Source organism: Urocitellus parryii, chromosome 9, assembly GCF_045843805.1.
Source record: "Urocitellus parryii isolate mUroPar1 chromosome 9, mUroPar1.hap1, whole genome shotgun sequence".
NCBI lineage: Eukaryota > Metazoa > Chordata > Mammalia > Rodentia > Sciuridae > Urocitellus > Urocitellus parryii.
Genome location: NC_135539.1, coordinates 21,561,603 through 21,588,258, shown reverse-complemented (window position 1 = coordinate 21,588,258; position 26,656 = coordinate 21,561,603). Strand labels below are relative to the sequence as shown.

Here is a 26,656-nt window from a genome sequence, read left to right as displayed (position 1 = left end):
CTCGGTACCAAAGAAATGAAAACGAAGTGCTAAGCAACTCAGTGGAGACCCTGTCTCTAAATTAAAAAAAAAAAAAAAAAAAAAGGGCTGGGAATGTGGCTCAGTGGTTGAGTGTCCCTAAGTTTAATCCCCAGTCCCCCCCCCCCGCCCACACCCCCCCCCCCCGCAAGAAAAAGGGGAGTTGGCAGGACTCAGAGGAAAGGTGGAGATTCTCACTGGGAGCTTGAGAAGGGCAAAGGTTCTTAAAGGACCGGGCTTATTCTTAGCTGCTAGATATAACATAAAATATTCCCCAGGTCCTGTACAGGGAAGTACATTCCCATCTGTTCTTCAAACTCAGTCAGCTACCCACATGCCACCCCCAGAAACACTGAACATGCCCATCCTCTACTTAAAGCCTCCCACAACTCCCAGTGTCTTACCCTCTCCTCCCCAGTTTTGACCTCTTCCCAATCCAGCGCCTCCCCCGCCCCCCCCCCCCCACACACACACACGCTCACCCACTCCAGGAATTCTTTGACCACCAGCCTGGGCATCCAGTCTTCTGGAAAGAGGGTTGGGAAGAAGTAGGGTCTGTTTTTCTTTTGGTACTATGGATCGAACCAAGGGATGTATATGCTTTACCACTGAGCTACATCCCTAGCCCTATTTATTTATTTATTTATTTATTCAGGTACTGGGGATTGAACCCAGGAGTGCTTCACCATTGAACCACACCACTAGTCTAAAAAGGACTATTTTATTTTGAGACAGGGTCTCGCTAAATTTGCTGAGACTGGTTTTGAACTTGCAATCCTCCTGCCTCAGCCACTGGGATTTAAAGGTGTGCACCACCACACCCTGCTTTTTATTTTTTGAGATAGGGCCTTGCTAAATTGCTTAGGACCTCTCTAAATTTCTGAGGCTGGCCTTGAACTCGCAATCCTCCTGTCTCAGCCTCTAGAGTTGACAGGATTATAGGCATGCATCACCACACCCCATGAGGGTCTGCTTTTCCTCAGTCATGAGTCCAACCTATATTCCAAGTGCTATAGATTCACACTCACAGAGGATGTGCCTGACCCCCACTCCAGTCACACCAGTCTTCTCTCCCTGAACCTCAGCCACCTGCATGCCCCACTTGAGAAATTTTTCCATACTTGCCTTGTTAACAAATTTGCTTAGGGGCTGGGGTTGTGGTAGAGTGCTTGCCTAGCATGTAGGAGGCACTGGGTTCGATCCTCAGCACCACATAAATGTAAAAATAAAGATATGGTGTCCACCTAAAACTAAAACATAAATATTAAAAAAAAAAAAAACACTTTGCTTAACCCCCATAGGTCTCGGTTCTCAAGGCATTTCCAAGAAGGACCTTTCCAGCTACTGGGCACTCACGTCAATCCCCATTTTTGTCCATCACACAGTAGGTAGTTAGTAAATACTTGTGGGATGATTGGCAAGACCAGTCATAGTCACCACCGGCAGGAAGTCTGAGGGTTTAGAGAAAAGGCCTGGAATGGCCCTGGCCCAGGGCAGAACCCAGTGTCCTAGGTTAAAATACCAGGCCTAAGGAAGGAGGGAGGCTCCTCCCTCCTTAGGCCTGGGGAGCATAACTGGTCTGAAGGACTGAGAAACCTGGGGATAGTTGGCCAGCCATTGGGATTGCAGGCCTTGCCTCAGGCTGCCCTTGAGCTAGGGAGCCTCACCCTAACCCTCACACAGCCTAGATATCTGAAAAGACTCCAGATCTCCGAGGCAAATACAGCCAGCAGAGCTAAACCAAGAAGGCGGGGCTAAGGGAGGGGCCAGCAGGCAGGTGCCTTGCCCTAAGGAGGCACCTCTCTGAAGCGGTCTCTGCATGACCAGGCTGTGACAGAGACACATCCACCACGTTGGTAGCTGCGGAAATCCCAGGCGTCTCACAACTTTGGCTGTTCCCTGTTTCAAAAGCCAGACTTGGACACCTGATCCACCTCCCCAACCTGGATTCTGGAATTCCTTACTTCTGAGCCTGGTTTTAGATCCTGCCAAAACCAGCCCTACGTTCCTTTCTTTTCGTGCCTGGTGTTTCCCCCAGGGGCTGTCATCCTGGGCAATGGGCCAGAGGGCAGGCCCAGGACCTGGGCAACTGGAAGCTATGGCCTTTTTGCTTTTTCTTGGATTATTCCAAACGGGGATGGGTAAGTACATGTGAGTGGGGCATGGGAAGGGATCATGCCTAAGAGGGAGCAAACGTAATCCTTCTCAGGTGAATAGTCTTTATCCTGGGCTTGAGAATCCCAGGCCTCTCTGGAGCTGGCTTCCCTCTCCTTTTGGTATTGGCTCTCCTAGGAAAGGGGCCAGTCCTCCAGAGAAGTGGCAGGTGCTAATGGGTCTTGGATCTCTGAGTTTCCTGCTTACCCCTCCCTCTTTCTTTTTTTCTCCAGGAGCTGACCAGACTGAAGGTAAGGCTTTCTGGGAAATAGAAGAGGGGGAAGGAAAGGGACATGGCTTCATATTCCCCAGTGGGTCTGAGGAGGGCCTGACCCTCTGCTGGACTGTCTCACCACGTTATCTTAAATCTCCCAATAGCTCTGTGAGTGGCGCATATAGCCTTCACTTTATGGATTAAAAAATCTGAGATACAGAGAAGCAGTGACTTGTTTAAGGGTATACAGCCAGCGAGTTGTAGAACTCTATTGAAACCCATGTCAGACTCCAAAAGTGGGGCACTCAAGGTCATTTTGAGGGACACAAATCCAGGGTCTTTTGAAGGCACACACACTGGCTTTGAGTCAGACTGGTTTTCAGCCCCAGCTTCATATTTACTGACCACATTCCTTTACCTCTAAAATGGAGCTATCTCCATACCCAGGGGCTGTAGTGAGCTTTCTAGGTGATAAAGGAAATGCAAGCCCCATCTGGGCCTTCTGGAACACTCCCTAAGTACTAGCTATTGTCATGATTATGAAGGAGCAGAGGAGTCTGGCTGGCAGTTTTCTCTGCTCCCAGTGGCTGTGAAGGGCAGCTGGGCCCAACTCCATACTGGGACCTTAGTTTGGGAAGGGCTGGTCTGTTCCCAGACACTAGCTGTTCACATCCCAGTTCTGTTCATTTGTTCAACCATATTCACTGTGTGCTTAGGACTGTGCTGAGTATTAGGGACATAGAAATGTCCCTAAGGAATGCCCAGGTTGCCGTGATTGAAAGAATCATAGACACCAGAACAACTGAGCCTGGGCAGGGGCCTAAGAGCTAAGAGCACAGAGGCAATGCCTGACTCAGCTGGCAGGGTCACAGGTGACAGAGAGGCTGCCCTTTGAATGATCTTCACAGCCAAGCAGAGCAAGGAGGGGAAAGGCTCTCAACTGTGAATGTCTTCCCAGCCTGTGTAGATGATAGCTCCCGGGGTTTCAGCAGAGATCCAGAAAACAAGTGACTGAAATGTGCAGGATGGCTGGAGCGGAGGGTAGTGCCATGGAGGGTCTGGAATGTATCTTAAGCCATGAAAAGGTTTTGGAAACCCGAGTGACTTGGCCAGATTTGTGCTTTATAAAGATCTTCAGATTTTTAAGGGGTTGAACAGATGGAAAGCAGGAAGGAAGGCTTGAGGAAGGAGATCGCCATGAGACCTGAATTGGGTAACAGGTATTCGATAGCAAGGAATAGAAGTGCCCGTACCGGGAGAGCCACCACAGGGACAAAGTGGTGGCTGACCATGAACTTAACCACTTCCCAAACTCTAAACCAGATCTCCTGGGATGGCAGGGCTAAGGACCTGGCATGGGGGCCCTAGAGGGTCCTGACCTCCCTTTCCCTTTCTCCCTGGCAGTCCCCTGTGGTGTAGTTGTTCAAGCACGCATCACAGGTGGTAGCAGTGCAACTCCTGGTCAGTGGCCCTGGCAGGTCAGCATCAACTATGATGGCGTCCATGTGTGTGGCGGGTCTCTTGTGTCTGAGCAGTGGGTGCTGTCAGCTGCTCACTGCTTCCCCAGGTACTACTTGGATGGGGCAGGGTGGGGAGTGGAAAATGGTCTGGATGTCAAAGTAAGCGGGTCAATCCAGGTCAGAGGTTAGGGTACTTGGGTATCAACAAAGTCTGAAAGACCAGTGAGAGGTGAAGGGAGGTTTGGAGGTCACAGGACAAATTGGGCTTTAAAAATGCTGTCTGGGACCAGATTCTGGGTTAGGATCCCATTAAGACAACAGTGATCAGGGTCCCAAGCCTTTGTTCCTCTGCATGCAGGGAACACTATCACACTGATTATGAGATAAAGCTGGGGGCCCACCAGCTAGACTCCTACAGCCCCGATACGGTGGTCCGCGGAGTGGCAGAGATCATCACCTACCCCACCTACCAACAGGAGGGCTCAGAGGGCGACATTGCACTGCTCCACCTAAATCAACCCGTCACATTCTCCCGCAATATCCGGCCCATCTGCCTCCCTGCAGCCAATGCTTCCTTCCCTAATGGCCTCCATTGTACAGTCACTGGATGGGGCCATGTGGCTCCCTCAGGTAACGTGGGGGCACTATATGCCTAGAGGTATGGAGGGGAGCCTGACTCAGGGTAGGAGCCCCTAGGTAAACATCTTTTGCCTCACAGTGAGTCTCCAGGTCCCCAGGCCACTGCAGCAACTTGAAGTGCCACTGATCAGTCGTGAGACATGTAATTGCCTATACAACATTGATGCCAAGCCTGAAGAGCCTCACTTTATCCAGCAGGACATGCTGTGTGCTGGCTATGTGAATGGGGGCAAGGATGCCTGCCAAGTAAGTGCAGGGATCCCAGAAGCAGCGATGAGACAAATGCCTCTTGGGAGGTGAAGTTTGGATGGGCTGGCATGGATGACTGGAGGCCTAGAGTCTGGTCCTGACAACTGTTGTATGTTTTTCTCCTCAGGGTGATTCTGGAGGCCCACTCTCCTGCCCTGTGGAGGGCCTCTGGTACCTAGCCGGCATTGTGAGCTGGGGTGATGCCTGTGGAGCCCCCAACAGGCCTGGTGTGTATACTCTGACTTCTAGCTATGCCTCCTGGATCCACTCCAGAGTGCGAGAACTCCAGCCTCATGTGGTACCCCAAATCCAAGAGTCCCAGCCGGATGGCAACCTCTGCAACCAAAGTCTAGCCTTCAATTCTGCCCCAGCACAGAGTTTGCTAGGTCCTATTCGCCTGCTGCCGCTGGGCTTGATCCTGGGCCTCTTCTGCTCTTGGCATGAGCTCTAAGCTACCCACTCTGGAAGCTGACCCTGCTTGCAGGACTGACACAGTACACCAAGAACATATGCCTGTTCCCAGGAGAGAACCTGGCCCCTTGTGACCTTTGGGCCTGGAGTCTGACTTGGCCATACCTTCCTCCCAAGACTGTGTGAGACCAGGTACCATCCTGATCTTTGAACCCATTCTTCTGGATTTGCTCTTTGGGAAACCCATGATCAAAGGTTTTACAGTCTGTAGTACTGGCCAAAACCTTTGGCTGCCTCCACTGGCTATCCACAGCTTATTGGTTGGGCTCCTGTGGAGTTCCCAAGAACCTTTAGCTATGAAAATGAGCCCTGACTCCCACCTGTTTTGGGAAGACTGGGCAGCTACCCAGCTGACCGCCACTGAAGTTCAGGCTTTAGTGCTCCACCTTCCCTGCCTGATGAGCCCATTGCTTTGCCATCTTCCTGTCTTCTGGCATGCTTGCCTTTGAGACAGGAAAGGCCCCAATCTTTCCCCATTGGCTGCCAAGCTGCCCTTGAGCTCTGAATCCTGGACTCCGGAGGACTGAGCCCCCACCGGAACTGGCTGGGGCTTTGGGATCAGGGATGGGGGATTAAAAGGAGCAAGAAGGAGTAAAATGTTTTGAGCACAACTAGCTGTGAATGAAGTGAAATAAGGAATGTCAACTCTTGGCCTCTCTCTTCTACTTCCAAAGTCCAAAGCCACCAGCAGAATTTACTTTATTAAAAATGGACAAACAGGTCTGTACATATTTACAGGCTAAGGTCAAGGAGGCACAGATCCAGCAGCAGGGGCACTGGCTGCTCACTTCTTGGAGAGTTTGACTTGCTTGTGCTTTGGGGGGGCCCATTTGAGGCAGACAGAGTCCACTGTGGGGAGAAGAGGCATGAGAAGCAGGGCCTCTGGGCCAGGCCTGCTCACACCTGGCTGCTCCAGCTCTGGGCCCAAGCCAGGTTTCACCTCCTCCAGGAGAGAACAAAAGGGCAGCCTGAGTTTTGGGGAGGGGGCAGGGAAACCCAGGAATGAGTAGCCCGCCCCAGGCTTCTGTCCTGGAAGCTGGTTTGACTGGTTTGGGATCTTGTGACAACAGAAAGGAGGAATTGGTTTCTAGCAGTCCTTATACCTACCCCCAACACACACACACACACACACACACACACACACACACACATGCAAGCCCCCACCCACACACCTGTGATGGGTGGTTTCTTATACTGGGCACTTTTGAGGTGTTCCTCTACCAGCTTGGGTGTGACACAGATCACGTGCTGGCCCTTCCAGTACTTGACCATGTTGAGGGACTGTAGAGTACTGATGATGTCATTCTGGGTGATACTGGTCATCTGACTGCAGAAAAGCATTAGAGAAGATGATGGAGATAAGTCTTATGGGGTCTGCCTAGGATAGCAAAAGGGACAAGGAGACAGGATCTATGGCTAATCTTTTCCCTTGAGGATGCCAGGATGCCTTGCTTACAAGGTCCTCAGTGGACAGCAGCATGCCTTGAACACGGTTGGGGACCAGGGCTCTCACCTAAGGTCCTTGATGGACAGTGTGCCCCGGAAATCTCGCAGAATCTCTAGCAGGACCCATGACCAATAGCTGCGATAGCTCAGTTTGCCCAAATCGGAGAGTGGCTTCTCTGGGGATCCTACTGTGCTTTCTAGCTTGGAGAGCTCATAACCTGATAACAAGAGAAGAATCCTGAGGATCCAGCCCACCCTAGCAACCCCTCTCTGTCCCTACCACCACAGGAGCCACTCACTGAAAGCAATGAGAAACTTCCCATAGCCACGGCGCTGGTAGGGGGGCAGGGTCAGGATGCAGGCCACATTGTTTCCATCTGGAGATTCCTTCTCCTGCAGGGGATGGGTGCTCAGGACCTTTGGAGAAACTCAGCCCCTGCTCCAGTTTATACTTCCCACCCTCCCCCAACCTGGGTTTAGTCATTCAGCACCTTAGAGAAGTAGCCGACAATGTGGGCCCCTTGCCTGTCCACCTCAGTCAAGATGTAAAAGACGAAAGGCTCCACATCGAAGTACAATGTCTTATGGTCCAGGAAAAGCTTGGCCAGTAGACACAGGTTCTGACAATAAATCTGAGGGGTCGGGGAGGGGAAACAGGTTCAGAGAGCAAGTACAATTCCCCCAACCAGCAAGGGCATGAGCAGCCACCTTGTTGTTCTGTACATGCCAGGTTCCAAAGGGCAAGCCAGTAGCCAGGTGCAGTGGTGCATGCCTGTAATCTCATATTTGGTAGGCTGAGGCTGACTTGAACTTGCAATCCTCCTGTCTCAGCCTCCTCCCCAACAAGTGTGCACCTGGCCAGAAGAGTAGTATTTAGGACTGTAAGGAGAGCTAGGCATAGTGTAATCCTAGCAGCTCAGAAGGCTGAGGCAAGAGGATACCAAGTTCAAAACCAGCCTTAGAAACTTAGCGAGACCCTATCTCAAGATAATAAATAAAAAGGGCTAGAGGGGCGAGGGTTGTGGCTCAGCAATAGAGCACTCACCTAGCACGTGCGAGCTTCTGGGTTCGAGCCTCAGCACCACATAAAAATAAATAAATAAATAAAGGTGTTGTGTCCACTATGACTAAAAAAATTAAAAATAAATAAATAAGGGCTAGGGATGTGGCTTAGTGGTTAAGTGCCCCAGGTTCAATCTCTGATACCAAAAAAAAAAAAAAAAAAAAAACCAAAAACTGGAAAGAGCCCAGGCATGGTGGTACAGTCCTGTAATCCAAGGAACTCCAGAGGCTGAGGCAGAAGGATCCCAAGTTCGAGGCCAGCTTCAGCAGTTTATCGAGGCCCTAAACATATGAGACTTGTCTCAAAAACAGCCTGGAGATGTAGCTCAGTGGTAAAGGGCCCTGGGTTAAATCCCCAGTACAAAAAAAAAAAACAAAAACAAACAAATAAAAAAACAACTGGAAGGAGTCTTAGAGTCAATTTCTGATAAATAAGGAAACTGAGAAGTCAGTCATTAGCACTCAACAAGTTAATGGCAGAGCTGGATTAATCATTAACTCACCACTTTTGAGTGCTAAATATAGGCCAGGTGTTTTACATGTATAATCTGGCTCAATCTTTATAGACATTAACTTGTTTCAGAATAAGAAACTGAGGCTAGTCTATGGTTCCATGGCTGGTGAGTGCCAGGACAGGAATTTGCCTGGTATGCGAGTTCTGTCTTGTTCATAGCTGGGCCCCCAGCACCTATCTAAACATGATGCTGGTAACTATCTGCAAAGTGGAGGGCCCCTGCACTTGACCATAAAGCCGAGCTCAGCCTGTCCACACTCACTCTCCTCACCTGACTAGACTCCTTGGCACAGACCCAAAGACCCACGCAGGCCAGCATCAGGAGGGACAATGGGACCTTGAGGTTGGCTTCATGCCATGGCCTAAGTGGACTCTCTGGTTTATGACACCTCTTCAAATCCGCTCTTTCATTTGACCTAATGATTGTGTGAGCCAGCCTTGCTAGTCCCACTTGTCTTAGGAGAAAAGGGAAGCTCTGGGAAGGGAAGCATTTGTGTGAGGCCTCAAAGTTGGCAGAGGATAGAGCTGGAAAGTATACCACACCTCCAGTGGGAGCCCTTTCTGTCATTGTACCCATGAATGCTCAGCAAGGCAGGCCAGGGCCAGGCTCAGTGTAGGAATTCCCCAACTACTCAACAATAACAAAGGCCCTTGTTTACTAAGCATCTACTAACTACATGCCAGGCACTGCGCTACATACTTGACATTTGTGGTCTCATTCATTCCACTAACAAGCTGATTAGGCAAATAATTATGACTCTTGTCTTATGGATGAGGAAACGGGAACAAAACAAAGTTAAGTAACTTGTCTAAGGTCAACCAGGAAGTGACAGGGCAATTTGAAGCATGCCTTCTTCATCTCATACATAGTGTCCTTCCAAGGGAAACCGGGACATTTGAAGAAACTTTTCCAGGTTGACCACTGAGCAATATCCCCAGCTCTTTATGTGTTTTATTTTGAAGTACAGATTTCTAAGATGCTCAGGCTGGCCTTGAACTTGTGATCCTCCTACCTCAACCTCCCCTGAGCAGCTGGGAACAGATTATAGGTGTGTGTCACTATGCCCTGCCAAAGACCAGGTTTTTTTTTTTTTTTTTTTTTTTAAATAATTTTTTAGTTGTAGATGGACACAATACCTTTATTTATTTTTATGTGGTACTGAGGATCGAACCCAGTGCCTCACATGTGCAAGGCAATCCCATCCCCTGGGTTCTTTTTTTTTTTTTTTAGTTGTTATTTATTTGTTGGTTTGTTTATTTATATGAGGTGCTGACAATAGAACTCAGTGCCTCACACATGCTAGGCAAGTGCTCTACCACTGAGCTTCAACCCCAGCCCCAAGGCCATGTTCTTAACAATGGAGAGCAGGCCCTAAAGGCCACTCCCTGCCCCACTGAAGTCACTCTGCTAAGAACAAGGAACACAGCCAACATTAGCCACAGAGCTCTCAGGGAGGAAATCTCAAAACAAAGCAGTCCCCTCCCAGGCAAAAACAAACACCTTTCCTTTAGACCAAAAGAGAAAGCTGTCTAAGAGCAGCCTCAGGCAAGACAATCTCCAATCTGGGCTCCAGAACTACCCAAACCTGAACTACCCCCACAAAGAGATCCTCAGGGACAGAAAGGAGATGGGCCCAAGGCTGGCATCACGGAAACATGTGTTTTACTGCACACCAACCACAGGCCAGGTGCCAGGCCAAGTAAGACTTCACAATCCTATTCCCAATGGACACACACCTTGAGGCTAGCCCTGGACCTGGCAGTGGCAGTGAGAATCATCTAGGCTGTGTCCCGAGCTTTCCCTACCTCCCCACTGGCTCTGAGCCACCAGCTCACCTTATGATCTTTGCCATCTACTTCATACACAGAAATGTTGTTCTTTCGATAAATCTCCTTCCCTGGCGGCTGCCGCCACTGACATTGGCCCTGGGGACAGAGATGAAGGAACACAGACTTGAGACCCATAAATTCTCTGCTAGGTGCTTCCCACCCCACCACCTGTGTGGCTCTGCACTTTGTTTCCCCATTTGTAAACCCTCTGCTTAATACTCTAGCTGTATCCTCCCCAGCAACCTTAGAGATAGACCCTATTTCACAGATGAAGAAACTGAGGCAAAGAGAGACTAACAGCTTGCTCAAGTTTCACTCAAATATCTGCTTTTAAGCTTCTCTTGGCCTGGTTCTAGAGGTCACTCATCCATTATCAAAGTTTTCCTAAGCCACATATATTTGCCTCAGACTTCATGCTCTGGGAAACACTCCACCACGCTGGTGATGACAGTGTCCCACTTTTAGTATGGCCCCTTCTTCCCACCTGTCCACACCCCATCGTTCAATTGCTCAGACTGTTTCCTCCTTTACACTGAGCAGCTGGTACTGGGCTGGCCTTGGTAAACATAATAAAGGGCAAAGAATCTGAGAGACTATTGTTTACATTCAATAGAAAAGCAGAAAACTGGCCAAGGTCACACTATGTCAGCAACATCAAAGCCAGGCCTGGAATCCAGGTCCCTTCAGGCAACCCCTCCTTGTACTTGACTCCTCTGGACCTGTCTTCCCTGATGCTGCAGGCTCAGTTCACTGCCCCCAGCCTTGATGCCCACCTGCCTCTTTGCCCACTGCAGCCCAGCCTCACCAGATGGAAGCGGTAACTCTTCTCGTATTTCATGTACTTGAGGCAATACTCGCAGAGCCAGAGCTTGGGCTGTTTCCCATAGTCCTCAGGGAATGGTGAGAAGTACCAGGCATCAATTTCATAGTTCCCAATGTGGATCTTGTCCACATACTTCACCTTGGTGATCTGCAAAGAAGGTGGGAATAGGGGCACCAGGTGGCTCAGCAAGGACAAGGAAGCAAAGACAGGGAGTGCCCAGTTAGGAGTCCTGACCCTGCTTACCGCCTCATGCTCCTTCTCCAAGGCTGCTGTTGTGGGGTCCATCTCTGCATAAGTCTGGGCAAGGAAAGAAAAGTGGACAACGGTGGATAGAGGTGGTGGTCAGGCTGTCCCTGCCCTGTCCCAGAACCCACAATGCTTCCCTATCGTCTTCAAGACTCATCTCCTAAATGACAATAATAACCATGATACCAGCCTTTTTACTTGGTTCTGTAGCTGGGTGGCCTAAGCTCCTCCTCTCCTAGCTACCCACCTACCCACACATCTCAGATGACACTGATACCTGAGTTTGGAACTTTTGCAGATGAACAGGGATAGGATCAGGAGGCCTGGTTTCAGTCCTTGAGTTGAAAGGACTGAAAGTTGTATAATGAGACAACCCAACTATCCCAAAGTTGTGATTCAGATGAAATAATGGATCTCATCTTCCAAGTAGAAAATAAGAACTGTCACAGATTCCTCAATATACTTGGACATCTTCCCTAAACATCAGACCCAAGTAGCTTCCTGTCCATGGGACTGTTCCCAAAGGTCCTCCCCACAGATGCCTAGAAAGAACCTCAGTATTCCTCTCAGCAAATGTGTTCCTCCTTCTAGATCTCCCTTCCACTGGGAACATCACCCTTGGCCCAACTGTTCAAGACAATAACTGGGCCTGATCTTAGGACTCCTCCCTCCTTTTAAGTCTAGCATCCAATTGGTGATCAATTCCTAATAGGTGGATGCCAACTCTACCTCCTTGACATCTCTGGAATTGGTCTTCTCTGGAATTCTCCTCCCTGTCTCACTCCAAACAGTCACTGCCACCATTTCACGTCTGAACAATTAACTAGTTCTCCTTAGATTCCTTGCCTATTTCAGCCCCTCAAACCTACAGATATCAACAGCCCTTTTTCTGGCCTTCATGCTTTTGCACAAGATTACTTCCTTGAGGATGCCCTTCCTCGTCTTCAAGCTGCCAGAAAGCACTTCCTCAATCTGGCAGGGCCTGAGTCAGGTGAGCGCATGACAGAGCAGGGCTTTGTGGGCTCTCATGTGTAATTGTTTTTACAGTGTTTTCTTTTTTCCTTCTCCTTCAAGGCCCAACATCCTTCCCATCCCCTCCAGGAAGCTTGACTAGTTTTTTCTTTTTCTTTTTTTATGTGGCTTTATTTATTTATTTTGACTAGATTTTTCTATATCCTAACACCCCCTCCTTCCCAGGTCAGACGTGGTCAACACAAGCCCCCCAACTTCTCCCTGCCTTGTTTTTCCCTATTTTCTAAGTCCCCAGAAAGCAAAAACTAGCCAGGTGTGGTGGTGCACCTCTGTAATCCAGCGACTTTAGGGGTTGCAGCAGGAGGATCTCAAGTTTTGAGACTGGCCTCAGCAATTTAGTGAGATGCTGTCTCAAAATAAAAAAATGGCTGGGGATGTAGCTTGTGGTAAAGCACTCCAGGGTTCAATCCCAAGAGCCCTGCCACAAACCTCCCCTCACTGCAGCCCAGTCTCACCAGATGAACAGAGATATGATCAATATGTTTTTGATCCCCCCAATAAAAAGAAAGCAGAGACTAAAAGTTATGTCACACAGCATATCCTGTTCCTAGGCCTGACTCTGAAGGACAAACCAAGCACAGCCTGACAAGGGAGACCCTTGAAGGCCTATGGCCTATAACAGAGTAAATCTGCTCCATAGTTGAGAAAGTAGCCATTGTTTTACCTAGAATGCTCCTCTACAAAGCATTGTACCAATATGGACTCAATCAGCCTTTTGATGGAGCATTCTTTTTCCAATTTCACAAAGTCATAAACAGGCAGGGAGAGGTGAGGTCACTTACCCTTGGAGACTAACTAGCTGCTATTCATTCTAAGTGTCAAATACTCCATGAACATTATTTCATTTAATCTTCACAATGAGGCTTTGAAACAAGAATGTTTACTAGCCTCATTATACAAAAGAAGAAACTGAGGCACAAAGAGGCAAGGTCACTTGCCCAAGATCACAAAATTAGTACTCAGCAGAGATGGGCCCAAGTTTCTGGTTCAATTTCAAGCCTGACCACTGCAAAACTGAAGGAAGATATTCCTTCTCATGTTTCTTTAAAATGTATTTCCAGGACTTTCACAAAGAATAATCTCTACAATAGCATTAAAGGACTACAAAAACACTATTTTTCTTAAATGCTACAATTTATTTAGAATTAAACATTAATTAGGCTCTGAAGAACCTTGCTAATTGTTAACTTGCTGATTATTTTATTACCCCATCCTTTTTTGTGGGGGTGGAGGGTGGAGGGTGGGGATTACTGGCGATTGAACCCAGGGTCACTTAACCACTGAGCCACATCCCCAGCCCTTTTATTTTTGAGACAGGGTCTTGCTAACCTGCTTAGTGCCTTGCTAGGGTGCTGAGGTTTATTAACCACTATCACTAGAGCTTGACCCACTATCACCCTAATGATTGCCAGCTTAGAGATATATCTCTGTCCAGTGCAAATTAGTTGGGGAAATAATAGGATCTTAGACCTGTGCTGTCCAATAGAGTAGCCACTAGTCACTACATATACTATTTATATTTAAATTCAGGCTATAATCCCAGGGAGGATCCCAAGTTCAAAGCCAGCTTCAGCAACTTAGTGAAACTCAAAATTTTAAAAAATTAAAAAAAGGGCTAGGGATGTGGCTCAGTGGTTGAGCAACCCTGGGTTCAATCCCTGGTACCAAAAAATAAAAAATAAAAAGGGCTAGATATATAGCTCAGTGGTAGAGGCCCTTGGTATAATATCCCCAGTACAAATATATAAATTAAAAAGGGCTGGGGAGGTAGGTTTGAGCACATGGCCTACCATGTGCAAGGCCTTGGGTTTGATACCCCAGTACCACACAAAAAAAACTCCTAGTCATACTAATATATTTTAAGTATTCAATAGCCACATGTAGCTAAGGTAGCTCCTGTACTGAAGAGCACAGCTGTAGAATATTTCTATTATAAAAGGAAATCAATTGGATAGTGCTACCCTAAACTGGAGGAGTTTTCTAGGTTAGGGAACTTCAATTTTTTTGGGGGGGGGTGGGGTGGGGGGAACATCAGGGATTTAACTCAGGGGCGCTTAACCACTGAGCTACATACCCAGTCCTTTTTATTTTCTGAGACAGGATCTCACTAAGCTGCTTAGGGCTTCGCTAAATTGCTGAAACTGGCTTTGAACTTATGATCTTCCTGCCTCAGTCTACTCAAATGCATGTACCACCAGGTCTGGCTGCACTTTAAATTTCATCAAATCCATACTAGGAGGTGTAGTTGGCACTATAAACCTGTCAACATGTTTTTGTATATGTACATATACATGTGAAACAAAAGCTTCTCGAAACAATACTCATCCTTAATAACATGCAATGAACTCTGATATTTTCTCTTAGCCTACTTCTTTCTTCCATTTAAAAAAATTTAATGCTAGCCACACCTACTGAATTGAGTTTACAATCTACTACTAGATTGACCTCCAGTTTGAAAAACATCACTGCAAAGCACATAAGTGCTCAGAAAGATGAAACTGAAGGTTGAAACTAACGACTGCTTGATCAGACCTTGATGAATCCTGCTCTTGTTTGTAGTCATTTTTTAAGTCAAGAAACTGAGGCTCAGCCAGGCACGGTGGCACACGCCTGTAATGCTAGCAACATGGGAGGCTGAGGCAGGAGGATCACAAGTTTGAGGTCAGCCTGGGCAACTTAGGGAGACCGTGGCTCAAAATAAAAAAATAAAAAGGACTAAGAATGTAGCTCAGAGGTAAAGTGCCCCATGTTAAATCCCCAGTACTACTACTACTACCACTACAACAACACATACACACACACACACACACACACACACACACACACACACACGGAGAAAGAAAGACACACACAAACTGAGCCTCAGACTGGAAGGAAAGTAACCCCCAGGGACAAGTCTAGCTTGGTGGGGAAAAATAAAAAATCCCAGAAAAACCCAAGTTTGGGAGGAAAATGACCTGGGTTTCTAGTATGTATCAAACCATGGTTAAGGACTTGAGCTCTGAAGCAGGACAATCTAGTTAGCAGATTTAATTTCTAACTGGGTTTCTAAACTGTGCCTCTTCTGTACACTGGGTATAATAATAATGCTTACCTCAAAGGGTTAATGTGAAACAACAGTGAGATCATGTACTAAAATATTTAAACCTAATACTCTGGCTCAAAGAACAATGTATGGCATAATTATTCTAATTCCAGCCCCTTTTTTACTAGCTGTGTGACCTTGAGCATGTTACTTAACCTCTCTGAGCCTGCTTCCTCATCTACAGAAAGAAATAATTATTCCTGTGGTGGTAAATTGTCAGGAAGAATTTGATGAGCTTGTACATGTATTTAGAATGGTGCTTGGCAATAGGCAGGTGTCCAATATGATTCATTCTCCTACTTCCCTTTAGACATCAAGTTGTTCTGTCTAATATGACACAGTCACAGGAGGCCTCGAAAGAGGGAGCAGGAAGTCTGACTTCCAGGCCCAACTCTGCCAGTTCCTTGCTGTCAGGTGGGAATCAAGCCCTTTCACTTTCTGAGCCTCAGTTTTCTACCCATAAAGAGTAAATTAGACAGATGAAGTTCCTGATACACTCACTATAAGAACTTAAGAAATGGGAGTAGCTGTGGTTTTGGCACTGGAACTCAAGAGGCCCAAGGGAGCTGGCAGAAGCAGCTGGGCCACTGGAGTCCTGGGGAAGGGGAGGGGCCCGGACCTTCTGTACGTGGTTGATCTCATCATGCTTGCGTTTTTGGTTTCGAGTTATCTTGCGCTCAGGCTGCTCAGCCAGCTCACTCAGGTACTTCTCCGAGTTCTTCTGTACAGCATCCTTCACTGTCTTGGTCAGTGCCAGCCGGTTCTTATCTACCCATTCGTCCAGTCGCCTGTTAACTGTTAGGATAGGCCATGAAGGTATTGTCCTGCCACTTCCTCCTCCCACCCAAGCGGAAAGGCCCCAAAGCACTCACAGCCCACATAGTGTACATAGAATTCCTCTCGGCCCTCCTGGTCATTCACTCGAGACTGGATCACTTCTGCAGAATCTGTAAAGAAAAAAGGCTAGGATCGTCAGGAAATGTTAAAACAAGAGGAATCCAAGACATTGTGGAGCAGTTTTCAGGTTTTTAGCAGTTTCCAGATTCATCTGTCCACATCCAACATTGCATTTATACCCTTCACAATCCTGAGGTGAGCCAGGTTGGAGCTGTTATTCCTATTTTACAGATGAGGAAAAAAAAATGAGGCTTACCCAGGGTCATAGATTTGAAAAGTGATAAGAACTGATACTTAACTGAGTTTAGCTCTGACTCCAAATTTCAATGTTCATTTTACTGTATACACTCAGTAATTCATTTGTTTGGGGGACAGGAGGGCTGGCACAGCATTAACACAACCTGAGTTTTATAATTCTTGCTCCCCATTTCCTAGCTAAGTGTAACTGAGCAAGTTGTCTTGACTTCCTGAGCCTCAGTTTCTTCACGTGGAAATAGGAAAAATAGTGCCCACCTCAGAGTTAATGCCTCCAAAATTTTTAGTGCAGTGCCCCACAAATAGCATACATTCAATTAATAAAGTAACCACTGTGTGTTTGGTCCTACACTGTATTTTTGCTGGACACAACATTGAATCACAAGAGATCTTGCCCTCCAGAAGTTCCCAGTTTGATGGGGGAGGAGTCCACAAACAGAGGATTACAACATTATGTTACCTATTCCATGACTGAAGTATGAAAAGAATGTAGAAGAAACATACAGATGGGAACAACTCACTTTGCCTGAAGGCAGTTAAGAATGGCATCACAAAAGATACAAGCTAAAAGAATGACAGGAGAAAGGGAAGACATTCCAAATAGAGAGCAGGGTGTTAAAAGGCACATGGTTTTTCGGAGCCAATAGCATGTTCTGGTCTAGCAAAGGCCTTTTTTGGGGTGGCTAGAGACCAGAGAGGACACAGAAATGAATGCCACTCTAATAATAAGTTGGAGTTTATTTTGAAGATGACAGAAGATTATAGACCACAAAGGAAAAGGTGTTCTGGAAGGTCCTCTTTACTACAGGGGAAGACAGAAGGGAAAGACAGAGGCAAAAGAGACCAGTGGAAGCAGAGTTCGCAAGAAAAGAAAGTCAAGGTTAATATTTAGCAAATAAGTGGAACAAGAGTTCTGTGTATACTAAGATCTTCAATATACCCTTACGGGTGGCTTTGTAGGAGGCACACGCATAATGAGAGAATGACAGCCTCCATTACTGGGCAGGTTTCTCAACCCAGGTAACTCCGAGTTCTTACCTAGAAGTTCAGAGCCCCGCCCCCGCCCCGCCCCCCCACAGCTAAAACCCCCAGGCTCTAGGCTTTAAGGAGGGTAAGTTCTCAAGTCACGCCCACCACACAGCCCGCCCCTGGGCCCCGCCCTCACGCCAGGTGCTATCTGGACGCCGGCAGAGGTACGTTTCTCCGATCTCCACTGTGACTTCTGGTTCGCCGCGCGCGGGCGTCGGCGGAGAGACGCGGCCCGGGGATGGGGCAGTCCCCTCGACCGCTGCATTCTCCCCGGGCCCGGGCTCGCTCTCCCCTACGACCCCCGAAGTCGCTGCTGCAACCGCTGCAGCAGCTCCCTGTGCCGCCATAGCGGTGGCGGAAGTGACCCCAGAGTGTAGCGCCGCGTAAAATTTTTAGCTCCGGGTCAGCCGTGCGTGGGGGCGGAGCCTCGCGCCTGGAGGTGGGGTCTGTGATGTGGCAGAAACTAATTGGTTCCTGCGGCCTGCTCTGCTGCGCTGCTGCTGTCGGTAGGCCCCTGGTGAGGGTGGGCCTGAGTTCCTGATTTTCTGTGAGGTGACAGTTTTTCCTAATGTGATGACTCAGTTATTTTTTAAAAGGCTCTAATGCTGCCAAAATGTGTCAGTTTTCAGGGGTGCTCTCCTCACTAATGGGACGAAGCCAGAACGGTCTCCTCGGTTGCGGAGCTTCGGGATTAAGTCTGGAATTAGCAGTCCCCCACTGCGCTGCTCAATTGCGCAGGCTTAGTACCGGCCACCTCATATTTGAAGATTGAAGAGACTGCTTCTCTTGTTCAAGGTGGGAAAAAGATACAGTTGAGGTGGAGAAAGAACGGGTTTCCAGGGCTAGTAAGAAGCTTCAAAATAAAGGCAGCGGATACAATGAAGAGCGTCTTGGCTATGAGTTGAGGAATCTTTTGAGTTTGGCACCTCCTTGGGTAATATGACAAGTATGTAGATGCACTGAGAATCGGCAAAACTTAAACCCGTGTGTGTGTGTGTGTGTACATAGATATATACACATACATGCTTGTATATATCTCTGTATGGTTAAGCTATATAGAACTGTATAAACCATAACATCTTGTCTGTATATGAAGCCGAACATTAATCTGGCGCCAGACTGCTTATTTGGCTTTACATGACCCTGGTCTTCCACAGTAATTAATTTAAGTATTTTTTCTACTATTATCCTAGTGGTGATCCGCAGAAGGGCTACCCTCTCTAGCCTGATCGTTGTATAATAGGCAGGAACTACATGTGGGCAAATGAATAAATAACAATAGCCTTAGGGAAAAAAATGATCTTTTGTCTTGTTTTGTTTAGTATCAGGGGGCATTCGACCACTGAGCCACATCCCCAGCCCTATTTTGTATTTTATTTAGAGACAAGAGTCTTGGTGATTTGCTTGAGGTCCCCACTAAGTTGCTGAGGCTGGCTTTGAACTCACATTCCTCCTGTCACCGTCTCCCAAGCTGCTGGGATTACAGGCATGTGCCACTGCAACCGGCTACTGATGTTTGTTGAGATTTGCAGAACTAAGAAACACTAGGTGATTTGGCCATAAACCTACACCTGTGAAAAGGTGCCTACCAGTATGTGATCACCCATCTCCTATATGAACTGCCTCTAAATTGGCTTCCTGGCAAGATGTCTCTTTAGGTATAAGAATCTCTATCATCTTCCAGTCAGCTAACTTATTAGAAAAAAAGTTCTTTACAATGGTATTTTCTCTCAACTAATTGGCTTCTGTCATGAGGCAAGCAGACTAAACCTGTGTGAGGTAGCTCATATAACAATGTATAGTGCTAGGCAGAGTAGGTACTCAGTGAACATTCTCTTTAGCCATCCTTTGAAAGTTCCTGGATACAAAATTTAGTTACTGGACTTCAAAACAATTCTTAGAAGAGTAGAATTCTTGGGGTCTGAGGATGGGGCTCAGAGATTACAGCACAAGCAAAATCTAAGAGGTGTCTGTAGGGTCAGAAGTGGGAATGGCTTTAACAGCCTTTGTGAAATAAATGAAGGAGTTGGGGGTGTAGTAAGAGTTCAGTGTCTGGCAGCATAAACAGAAGAAATGAGTCAGGAAGGAGTTGCTAGGTGCAGTGGTGCACACCTGTAATCCCAATGTAATCCTGGATGGCTGAGGCAGGAGGATCACAAGTTCAAAGCCAGCCTCAGCCACTTAGTGAGACCCTGCCTCAAAATAAAAAATAAGGGTCAGGTTGGGGAAGAACCAAGTTGTAATGTTCTCTCCCATTCCAACCTGTCTTTAGAATTGTTACCTCACTGATGCCTCACTTAATACTTCACCTGACATCTTCAGTTATAGATAACGTTCTTTCTAGTTAATGATTAGCCTAAACTTTATAAATCTCTGATCAGGGTCACTGCATCAGCCTTTTCACCATGCTTCCTCCAATCCAATGGCCATTAATGATGCAAATCTGACTGTTCCTTCTGGAGCTTTGTAGGGCTGCAATTTGTTTATGTGTTTTGTTACTGGGGATTGAATCCAGGGCCACTTTGCCACTGTGCTACATCTCCAGCCCTTTTAATTTTTTGAGACAGGTCTCATTGTTAGGACTGGCCTTACACCATCGCATGCCTGTAATCCCAGTGGCTCAAGAGGCCGAGGCAGGAGGATTGTGAGTTCAAAGCCAGCCTCAGCAATTTAGCAAGGCCCTAAGCAACTTAGAAGACCCTATCTCAAAATAAAAAACAAAAAGGGCTGGGGATGTGGCTCAGGGGTTGAGTGCCCCTAAGTTCAATTCCTGTTTTTTTTTTTTTAAAAAAAGGCCTTAAACTTGTGATCCTCTTGCCTCAGCCTCCTCAAGTCACTGGGATTATAGGCATGTGCCACTGCACCCAGCCCAGATCCTGAGATTTTTAAATTTCTGTATGTCCAGATTACCTGCACTGTCCTTCCAAAGGCTAACACCTGAGGCTCTTTGACAACTGTCTGAGGTCTTGCCTGAAAAAGCTGAAAACAATTTTCAACCCAAGTTTAAATTCTTTCCTACCCCCACTTCCCAACACAGACTTTAACCATTAACTATCAAGTGGAGGAATTAATGAGTGGAGCTTAACTCTCTTACTTTTACCGTAAGGCATAATTTACTGGCCCTGGACTTTAGCCCAAGATCACATCCTTGCTTGGTTTCTCCCCTTCTTTCCTGCCTCTCCTACTCCCTTTTGGAAGACACTTTCTTTACAAATCACTTGGACATAAATCCTCCTCTCAGGGTCTGCTTTTAGGGAATCCAAAGTAAAACATCCCTTCCTAGCATAAAACCCACCAATGGATCCCTACTGCCTCCAGGTTAAAGCCTATGCTTCAAGGCCCTACACCTTTTGGTTGCTGCCTCTCTCTCCAGTTCCACCTTTTGCTCTGCAGCCAGCAGGAATTTCAGCATACCAAGGCATTGTGGTTTCCCACCATCTGCCACTTGCTGTCTCCCCTCAGTCTCCCACCTCCATCACCCTGTGGGGTAGGAGATGATATAGGCCTACAGCCTCAGGAAGTTAACTGTCAGGGCTCAAATATGAAGGCAAGAGAAAGAGGTCCAACTCTTTTCCCCAGTCCCACCAGGCAGCCTCTCCTGCCTTTCTTCCCTGACAAAGGAGGTAGGATGATCCCAACTGAGACTTCACTGGAGTTACTCTTCTCACAGGAAGTTCTGCCTCAAGTCTAACACTGAGCCCTCTTATTATCTGGAGTCCTTTCCTTTTTCCCCAAGTCCCTAACCCTTGCTACTAGGGCCCCACCTTCCTCTGTGGTGGGGCACCAAGTCTCTGCTGAGGCCTGCCAGGACACAACCTTGTGTTCCTTTCTTGGCAGCCACAGATGCAGCTGGCAGGTGGTATTTTTAACCTTACTCAGGCACAGGAATCAGGTGGCTCTGGGGATTGCCCAGTCTGGTGACCTTCACCTCTAAAATCTGTGACTTCCATGAAGGGAAGAGTCAGAACTCTGCATTTACCTAGGCCTTCAAAATTGGCTGGGACCCAGAAACACTTGTTAAATGAGATGAATGAAAGATCTTTGGTTAAGCTGCCCTCACTCCTGCTGAATCAAACCAGGAGACTTGGGGCCAATTGTACTCCTGTCTATCAGGTTTTAGAACAGTTAGAAACTGGAACATGAACCAGTTAAACCCAAGAACTCAGGGAATCTGAAAGGGGACAGAAATGAAAGTTTGCCCACCCTCCCCATACACAGGGCCCAAGAAGGCATTCAAAATGTGAACTTTAATAACAAATAACATGTCAAAGTAGGGGTTCCCCAGGAACAAGAATGACAGAGCTGTTGCTAGAGGCCTCAGAGGTCCCTGTTTCCTCCCCTTCAAGGCTGGGGGCAAGGAAGTAGTGAGTTCTCTTGAGAAGGAGTGGCACCCAGTTCCATGTAAGTCCATCTGTCTTGTCTGGGGCCCTAAGACCCAAGATGCAGCAGTATGTGGAGCAGAGTGTCACCCTGCCTGACCCAAAGGTCCTGGCAAGGAGTGTGGCCCAGCTTGGGCAGGCAAGCAGGCCAAAGGTTGTACAGTCAGATTCGGAAGCTTTCCTCCCGGCCGTCGATGTGGCGGAGCCGCAGGTAGACATCTGTGCCAATGCCCTGCAGGGACTGCAGCTGCAGGGAACCACCGAGGTACTCGGCGTAGGCCCGTGATGTGGGCAACCCGAAGCCAAAGCTGGGGGTAGGCAGGGAAATAGAATAGGGAGCTTCAGAGGCCTGAGTTCCCTTGGGTTGTTCCCCATCCCCAGTTATGGAGGTGGGTGGGGGAGCCTCACCCATGCATGGGTCCTGACTGGCCACCACTGTGCATGTCCAGGTGGCCGAAGAGTGGGCTGATTCGGGGGTCCTGGGTGCTGGCCTCAGCTGTAGTGAAGTGGTAGTCCATGACCCTATCCAAGTCTTTGTGAGCAATGCCTCCACCCCGGTCTGAAATTCTGGCAGGGTTTCAACAACATTGGCTCAGCCCAGGTTTGATAGGGTCTTACTACCACCCAAGGAAAGAGTGCTAAATATGATTTCTTGTTCCTTCCACCCCAATATGGAATGTGGTCCACCTTGACCCTTGGGCCTTGTTTGTTTAACCAGCTTTTCTCCATCCTCACCTTTGCCTGGGCCACTGCCTGCTTATACCTTCTCAAGGGATTTGATATTTATTCTTAGCCCAGCCTCAAAGACTGGTTTCCCCATTCTAGGGCCCTCAGTTACTGATAGAGGCAAGGTCCTGGGAACCATAGCTGGCTGTAGATCCATTAATATCCAGTTCATGGCAATCTGAGAACCAAATAATATCTTTTATGACCAGGGTCCAAATCCCAAAGAGGGGCAGGTACTGGCTCAAGGTTCTACAGCAAAACTGTAAACTGCCTGGAACCCCCATCCACCCAGCCCAACCCCACTCAGGACAAACCTGATGATGAGATCAATATCATTGTTGGCAATGGTGATGACCACATCTGGAACATTGTAGGGAGTGTCTAGGTGGCTTTCCATTGTGGCTCTATGCAGGAAGGAAAGATTAGTAGGAGGTGGCACCACAGTTCCTATCTGGCCCCACCCAGTCAATCCAGCCTGCCCACCTCATGGCATTCTTGAGCAGCTCGGGCAGGATATAGTCTAACGGCATAGGAATGAAGGGGAAACGGGCAGCCACATGTCCATTGATGCGAACTCGGGGTGCATTGCCATACTTATGCTCACACAGGCGTCTGTGGATAGGAAAAGGGTTCAGATAGGAGTCCATAAAGTAGTGGTTCTCAACTGGAAACTAGTCTGCTCTCAAGGGACCTATGCAAGTTGTGAGGAGAATTTTGCTCCTCACAACTCAGGGGTATCAAGTCAGTAAAAGCAAGGGTTCCTTCTAAACATCTTAACATGCATAGGACAGCCCCCACTACAAAGAATTATCTAGTTTAAAATGTCAACAGTGCCAAGGTTGAGAACCCTAACCTAGATGATGCCCCAGGCAAGGACTCAGAACTAAGAGTTCCCTGCCCCAAGACACCCATCCCTTCAGGCATTCTAGCCTCACCTGGCAAAGTCCACCCACTTTTCAATAATCTTCTTTGGTGAGAGACGAGTACAGATGATGCCAACAAAGTCGGGCTGGCAGGAGAAAGAAGGTCAGGTCTAGCAACACCTCCAACCCCACCTTGGCGGCCAAATGCCTGCAACTCTGGGATGCCAAAGCAGCCCCAAAGCCTCTCCCCCATGACTTTGGCTTAGATTCCCAGCCCAAGGGGGGACCTGGCTCATTTTCCTCTCCTCACTTGACCTTCCCATGCAGGTCTTAGGTTCCAAAGCCCCACCTTATCCTCATGTAGAGCCAGATGATGAGTGGCCAACATGCGAATCCCAAGCCTTGAAGTCAGTGTCTTGTCCAAGAAGTAGCGGACAAGCTTTTCATCCTGTAAAAAGCATGGCTTCTGAAACCTCATGCTCTTTTCCAGCGCCTTTACTTTGCTAGGCCCTTACTTTGCTGCCACTGACCTCTATGTGCTTTCGGCTCTCACGCAGGCCTTCAGCTAACAGGGTCACTACATCTTTGTGGTCATCTAGCAGCTGTCGCACAAGCTGGCAGTATTGGGCCTCATCTGCCTGGTCTTTGATCTGCAGGTCACAGACTCATAAGCACAGGTGGTCCAACCCTGGTGTCTTAGTCCCTTACCACCCTGCTCTGCCCAGCCTCACCGGAGGGAAGTCTGTCAGCTTCTGGAAAGCACGGATATACAGCTCATGCTGCAAGGAAGAAGTATGGGAATTCACAGGGCTGCTACCGGCACTGGGTAAAGAACAGCCATCCATGTGTGCCCATCTGGATCACCACCCAACCCACTTCAAATGGTTCCAACCCCCACTGTGACCTTTCCAACCTCTATCAATATGTAGCTTTACCTTCAAAGGCTTGGTGTCCAGGGCCTCTGTGGCCCTGACACAGCAGGCAAGTCTGCCATTCTGGGCCCCAGGCTCCCTATTGAACCCTTGGGTGGTATGCACACTGATCAAAGATCCTTTCTACCTTACCACATGCAGTATGGTGGGGTTGCAGCCAATGATAAAAGGAAGGCTGCGGAAGCCCTTGATGCGGTGAGCAATCCTCACCGGTAGCTCCTGCTGCAGGTACCGGCCACTTTTCTATAAGAAAAAGAGGGCAGACAAGGCCAAGACCTGAGTGGCTGCCCTGAGCTCCAGGAGCCAAAGGGGAAACTGGGATCAGGAATCTTACCAGAAGGTGACTGCCATCCTGGGAGCGGCCAGAATAGAGCATCATGGTCGGAGTGAGGCGGACTGAGGGCTGAAGATAGATGGACCTTGAGCACTGGACCTCCAACATCCCTTCCCCACCACATAGCTCCTCGTTCCCTGAACACCTACTCCAGCACTTGACCCCTGCTAACCATCAGCACTGCGCACCTTCTCCGCTGCCACATCGATGGCTGATTGATTGTAGAAGGAAGTGACCGTCTTGGAGCGCTCCCGTGCCATCTCCACATGGTGTGTATCCGTGGCAGATGTAGAATGGGCCCGTATGGAGAGTGACAGCCCCAAGAGAGGCCGAAGTGAAGGCCCAGCTCGAGGGCTGCTCCCAAGCACCGACGCCAGTATCATCGTCTTGCTCTTTTGTCGGACTAGTCTGTTACTAGGCCTGAGCACCCAATAGATGGAGGCGACCCCAAAACGGGGCAAATAGTGTGGGTGGACAGAGGTCTTTCTCTGACTTCAAGGGTGAGGATCCGTCGAGGATGCTGACCAGCTCAGCCCCGGGAGAGTAGCTCCCATCTATCAGAGCAGGGTAAAGTGGACTTGTAAGGATCCGAATTCAGAAGACCTGCACCACTTCTCCACATGAGCACCGGTATCCTCAAACCTAAGCAATCTCTAGCCAGCCCTTCAGTCACCTCCCCAAACACAAGTTAAGCCTAGTCAACCTTGCTTTCCGGAGGTCCTATTCAATCTGAGGCTCTACCTGATGGTCTGGGGAGTCAGGCGAAGAACTCAAACCCATCCAGCCCAAAACCTCGCCTTGGCTTCCTCAGGTACAGGGGGCGGGGCTGACCCCTACTCAGCGCGGTCAGACCCGGGCTCCAGGAGCCAGGCCTGAGTACGTGCGACACAGCACTGTGAGCCAGAGAGCCAGCTGCGTAGAGGCTACGGACCGGGAGTCCCCATCTGAGTTTACCCCTCAGCGAGGTTTCTTGGTTCCGCCCGGGTCCCCCCCATATGGTAGATGGCAGCCCCGCGCCCATGCGCACTCCAGCGCAAATGGTGGCGGCTGTGGACGCGTGCTGCGCAGCCTTAGCCCGCAGGGTCTATGCAAATATTCCACTTACCGCGGGGCAAGAGCCAGGGCCCGGGTCCGAACGGAACCGCCCTGTAGACCTACGCGGCTAGCCAAGCCGCCTGCGCCCTCTGCCGCTGCGACGTCGCGTGGGCTGTGGGCGCCCGATGCCTCCTGGGAGTTGTAGTTTGCTGCTGAGGACCCACAGCGGGGGCTCCAGTCCATTCTGGCTACATCCCGGTTTCGGGACCACTTGATAAATGGAGCTCCCTCCCGAAATTAACTGTGGCCTGTGGACTCTATTTTCTGCTTTATAAAATGGGCTCCCTCGGGGCTGGAGTTGTGGCTCAGCGGTAAAGCGCTCGCCTAGCGCGGGCGAGGCCCTGGGTTCGATCCTCAGCACCACATAAAAAAAATAAAAGTATTGTGTCCATCTGCAACAAAAATATATATATTAAAAAAAAATAAAATAAAATAAAATGGGCTCCCTGGGCCCGGCGCGGTGGCGCAAGCCTGTAATCCCAGCGGCTCAGGGGGCTGAGACAGGAGGATCGCGAGTTCAAAGCCAGCCTCAGCAATGGTGAGGCACTAAGCAACTCAGTGAGACCCTGTCTCTAAATAAAATACAAAATACGGCTGGGGATGTGACTCAGTGGCCAAGTGCCCCCTGAGTTCAACCCTGGTACAAAAAAAAAAAAAAAAAAGACGTGGGGGGATACCTGGGAGCAAAACGCTAGTAAGGAAAGATTCTTAGATGTAAAGCATACAGATTAAACCCTACCGGTTTCCCTGAGGTCTTATCCTTCACTTTTCAGCTCTCGACTCATTCATGGGAAAGTAAACCGTGATTCGAACCCCAGCTCTGCCCCCTAATACTTGAAGCAAGTTAGTTAACTGCTGGGTGCTTTAATTTTTGTATTGGTAAAATGAGGATGTATTATTCAA

At 48.4% G+C, this 26,656-nt stretch overlaps 3 protein-coding genes across 7 annotated transcripts; 1 reads left to right on the top strand and 2 right to left on the bottom strand.

Moving 5' to 3' along the window:
* The first annotated feature begins 2,193 nt into the window (after positions 1-2,193).
* Prss8 (serine protease 8) lies at positions 2,194-5,754 on the top strand. Its single transcript, XM_077802889.1, has 6 exons — positions 2,194-2,213; positions 2,311-2,423; positions 3,791-3,953; positions 4,205-4,476; positions 4,565-4,731; positions 4,862-5,754. The coding sequence occupies exons 1-6, from the start codon at positions 2,194-2,196 to the stop codon at positions 5,183-5,185; spliced, it is 1,059 nt and encodes a 352-aa protein (XP_077659015.1). The 3' UTR covers positions 5,186-5,754.
* Positions 5,755-5,885: 131 nt separating this feature from the next.
* Positions 5,886-17,809, bottom strand: Kat8 (lysine acetyltransferase 8). Its single transcript, XM_026400313.2, has 11 exons — positions 17,561-17,809; positions 16,116-16,190; positions 15,863-16,038; positions 11,124-11,177; positions 10,863-11,027; positions 10,064-10,153; positions 7,143-7,283; positions 6,951-7,044; positions 6,719-6,869; positions 6,378-6,532; positions 5,886-6,054 (listed from the first exon to the last, which is right to left on the bottom strand). The coding sequence occupies exons 1-11, from the start codon at positions 17,769-17,771 to the stop codon at positions 5,990-5,992; spliced, it is 1,377 nt and encodes a 458-aa protein (XP_026256098.1). The 5' UTR covers positions 17,772-17,809; the 3' UTR covers positions 5,886-5,989.
* A 3,843-nt stretch (positions 17,810-21,652) lies between these two features.
* On the bottom strand, positions 21,653-25,872 carry Bckdk (branched chain keto acid dehydrogenase kinase). Of its 5 annotated transcripts, none has more exons than XM_026400315.2 (12): positions 25,764-25,872; positions 24,847-25,212; positions 24,659-24,727; positions 24,457-24,567; positions 24,124-24,171; positions 23,923-24,042; positions 23,742-23,840; positions 23,465-23,538; positions 23,013-23,141; positions 22,844-22,933; positions 22,212-22,370; positions 21,653-22,111 (listed from the first exon to the last, which is right to left on the bottom strand). In XM_026400315.2, the coding sequence occupies exons 2-12, from the start codon at positions 25,039-25,041 to the stop codon at positions 21,967-21,969; spliced, it is 1,239 nt and encodes a 412-aa protein (XP_026256100.1). In that variant the 5' UTR covers positions 25,042-25,212; positions 25,764-25,872; the 3' UTR covers positions 21,653-21,966. The 5 variants fall into 5 exon arrangements, with proteins under 5 accessions (XP_026256100.1, XP_026256102.1, XP_026256101.1 ...); XM_026400317.2 differs by lacking the exon at positions 25,764-25,872 and adding an exon at positions 25,613-25,736; XM_026400316.2 differs by lacking the exon at positions 25,764-25,872 and adding an exon at positions 25,400-25,606.
* Positions 25,873-26,656: the final 784 nt, after the last annotated feature.

Excerpts from the sequence above, each read along its gene's own strand:
- Kat8 (XM_026400313.2), bottom strand. The coding sequence starts at position 17,771 with ATGGCGGCACAGGGAGCTGCTGCAGCGGTTGCAGCAGCGACTTCGGGG. Across the intron at positions 16,191-17,560 it reads GCGTCCAGATAGCACCTGGC|ATTCTGCAGAAGTGATCCAG; the intron begins GTGAGGGCGGGG and ends TTTTCTTTACAG. Across the intron at positions 11,028-11,123 it reads TGGAGAAGGAGCATGAGGCG|ATCACCAAGGTGAAGTATGT; the intron begins GTAAGCAGGGTC and ends CCTTCTTTGCAG.
- Prss8 (XM_077802889.1), top strand. The coding sequence starts at position 2,194 with ATGCCTAAGAGGGAGCAAAC. Across the intron at positions 2,214-2,310 it reads ATGCCTAAGAGGGAGCAAAC|GAAAGGGGCCAGTCCTCCAG; the intron begins GTAATCCTTCTC and ends TGGCTCTCCTAG. Across the intron at positions 3,954-4,204 it reads GCTGCTCACTGCTTCCCCAG|GGAACACTATCACACTGATT; the intron begins GTACTACTTGGA and ends CTCTGCATGCAG.
- Bckdk (XM_026400315.2), bottom strand. The coding sequence starts at position 25,041 with ATGATACTGGCGTCGGTGCTTGGGAGCAGCCCTCGAGCTGGGCCTTCA. Across the intron at positions 24,568-24,658 it reads AGGATGGCAGTCACCTTCTG|AAAAGTGGCCGGTACCTGCA; the intron begins GTAAGATTCCTG and ends TTTTTCTTATAG. Across the intron at positions 23,142-23,464 it reads AAGTGGGTGGACTTTGCCAG|ACGCCTGTGTGAGCATAAGT; the intron begins GTGAGGCTAGAA and ends TCCTATCCACAG.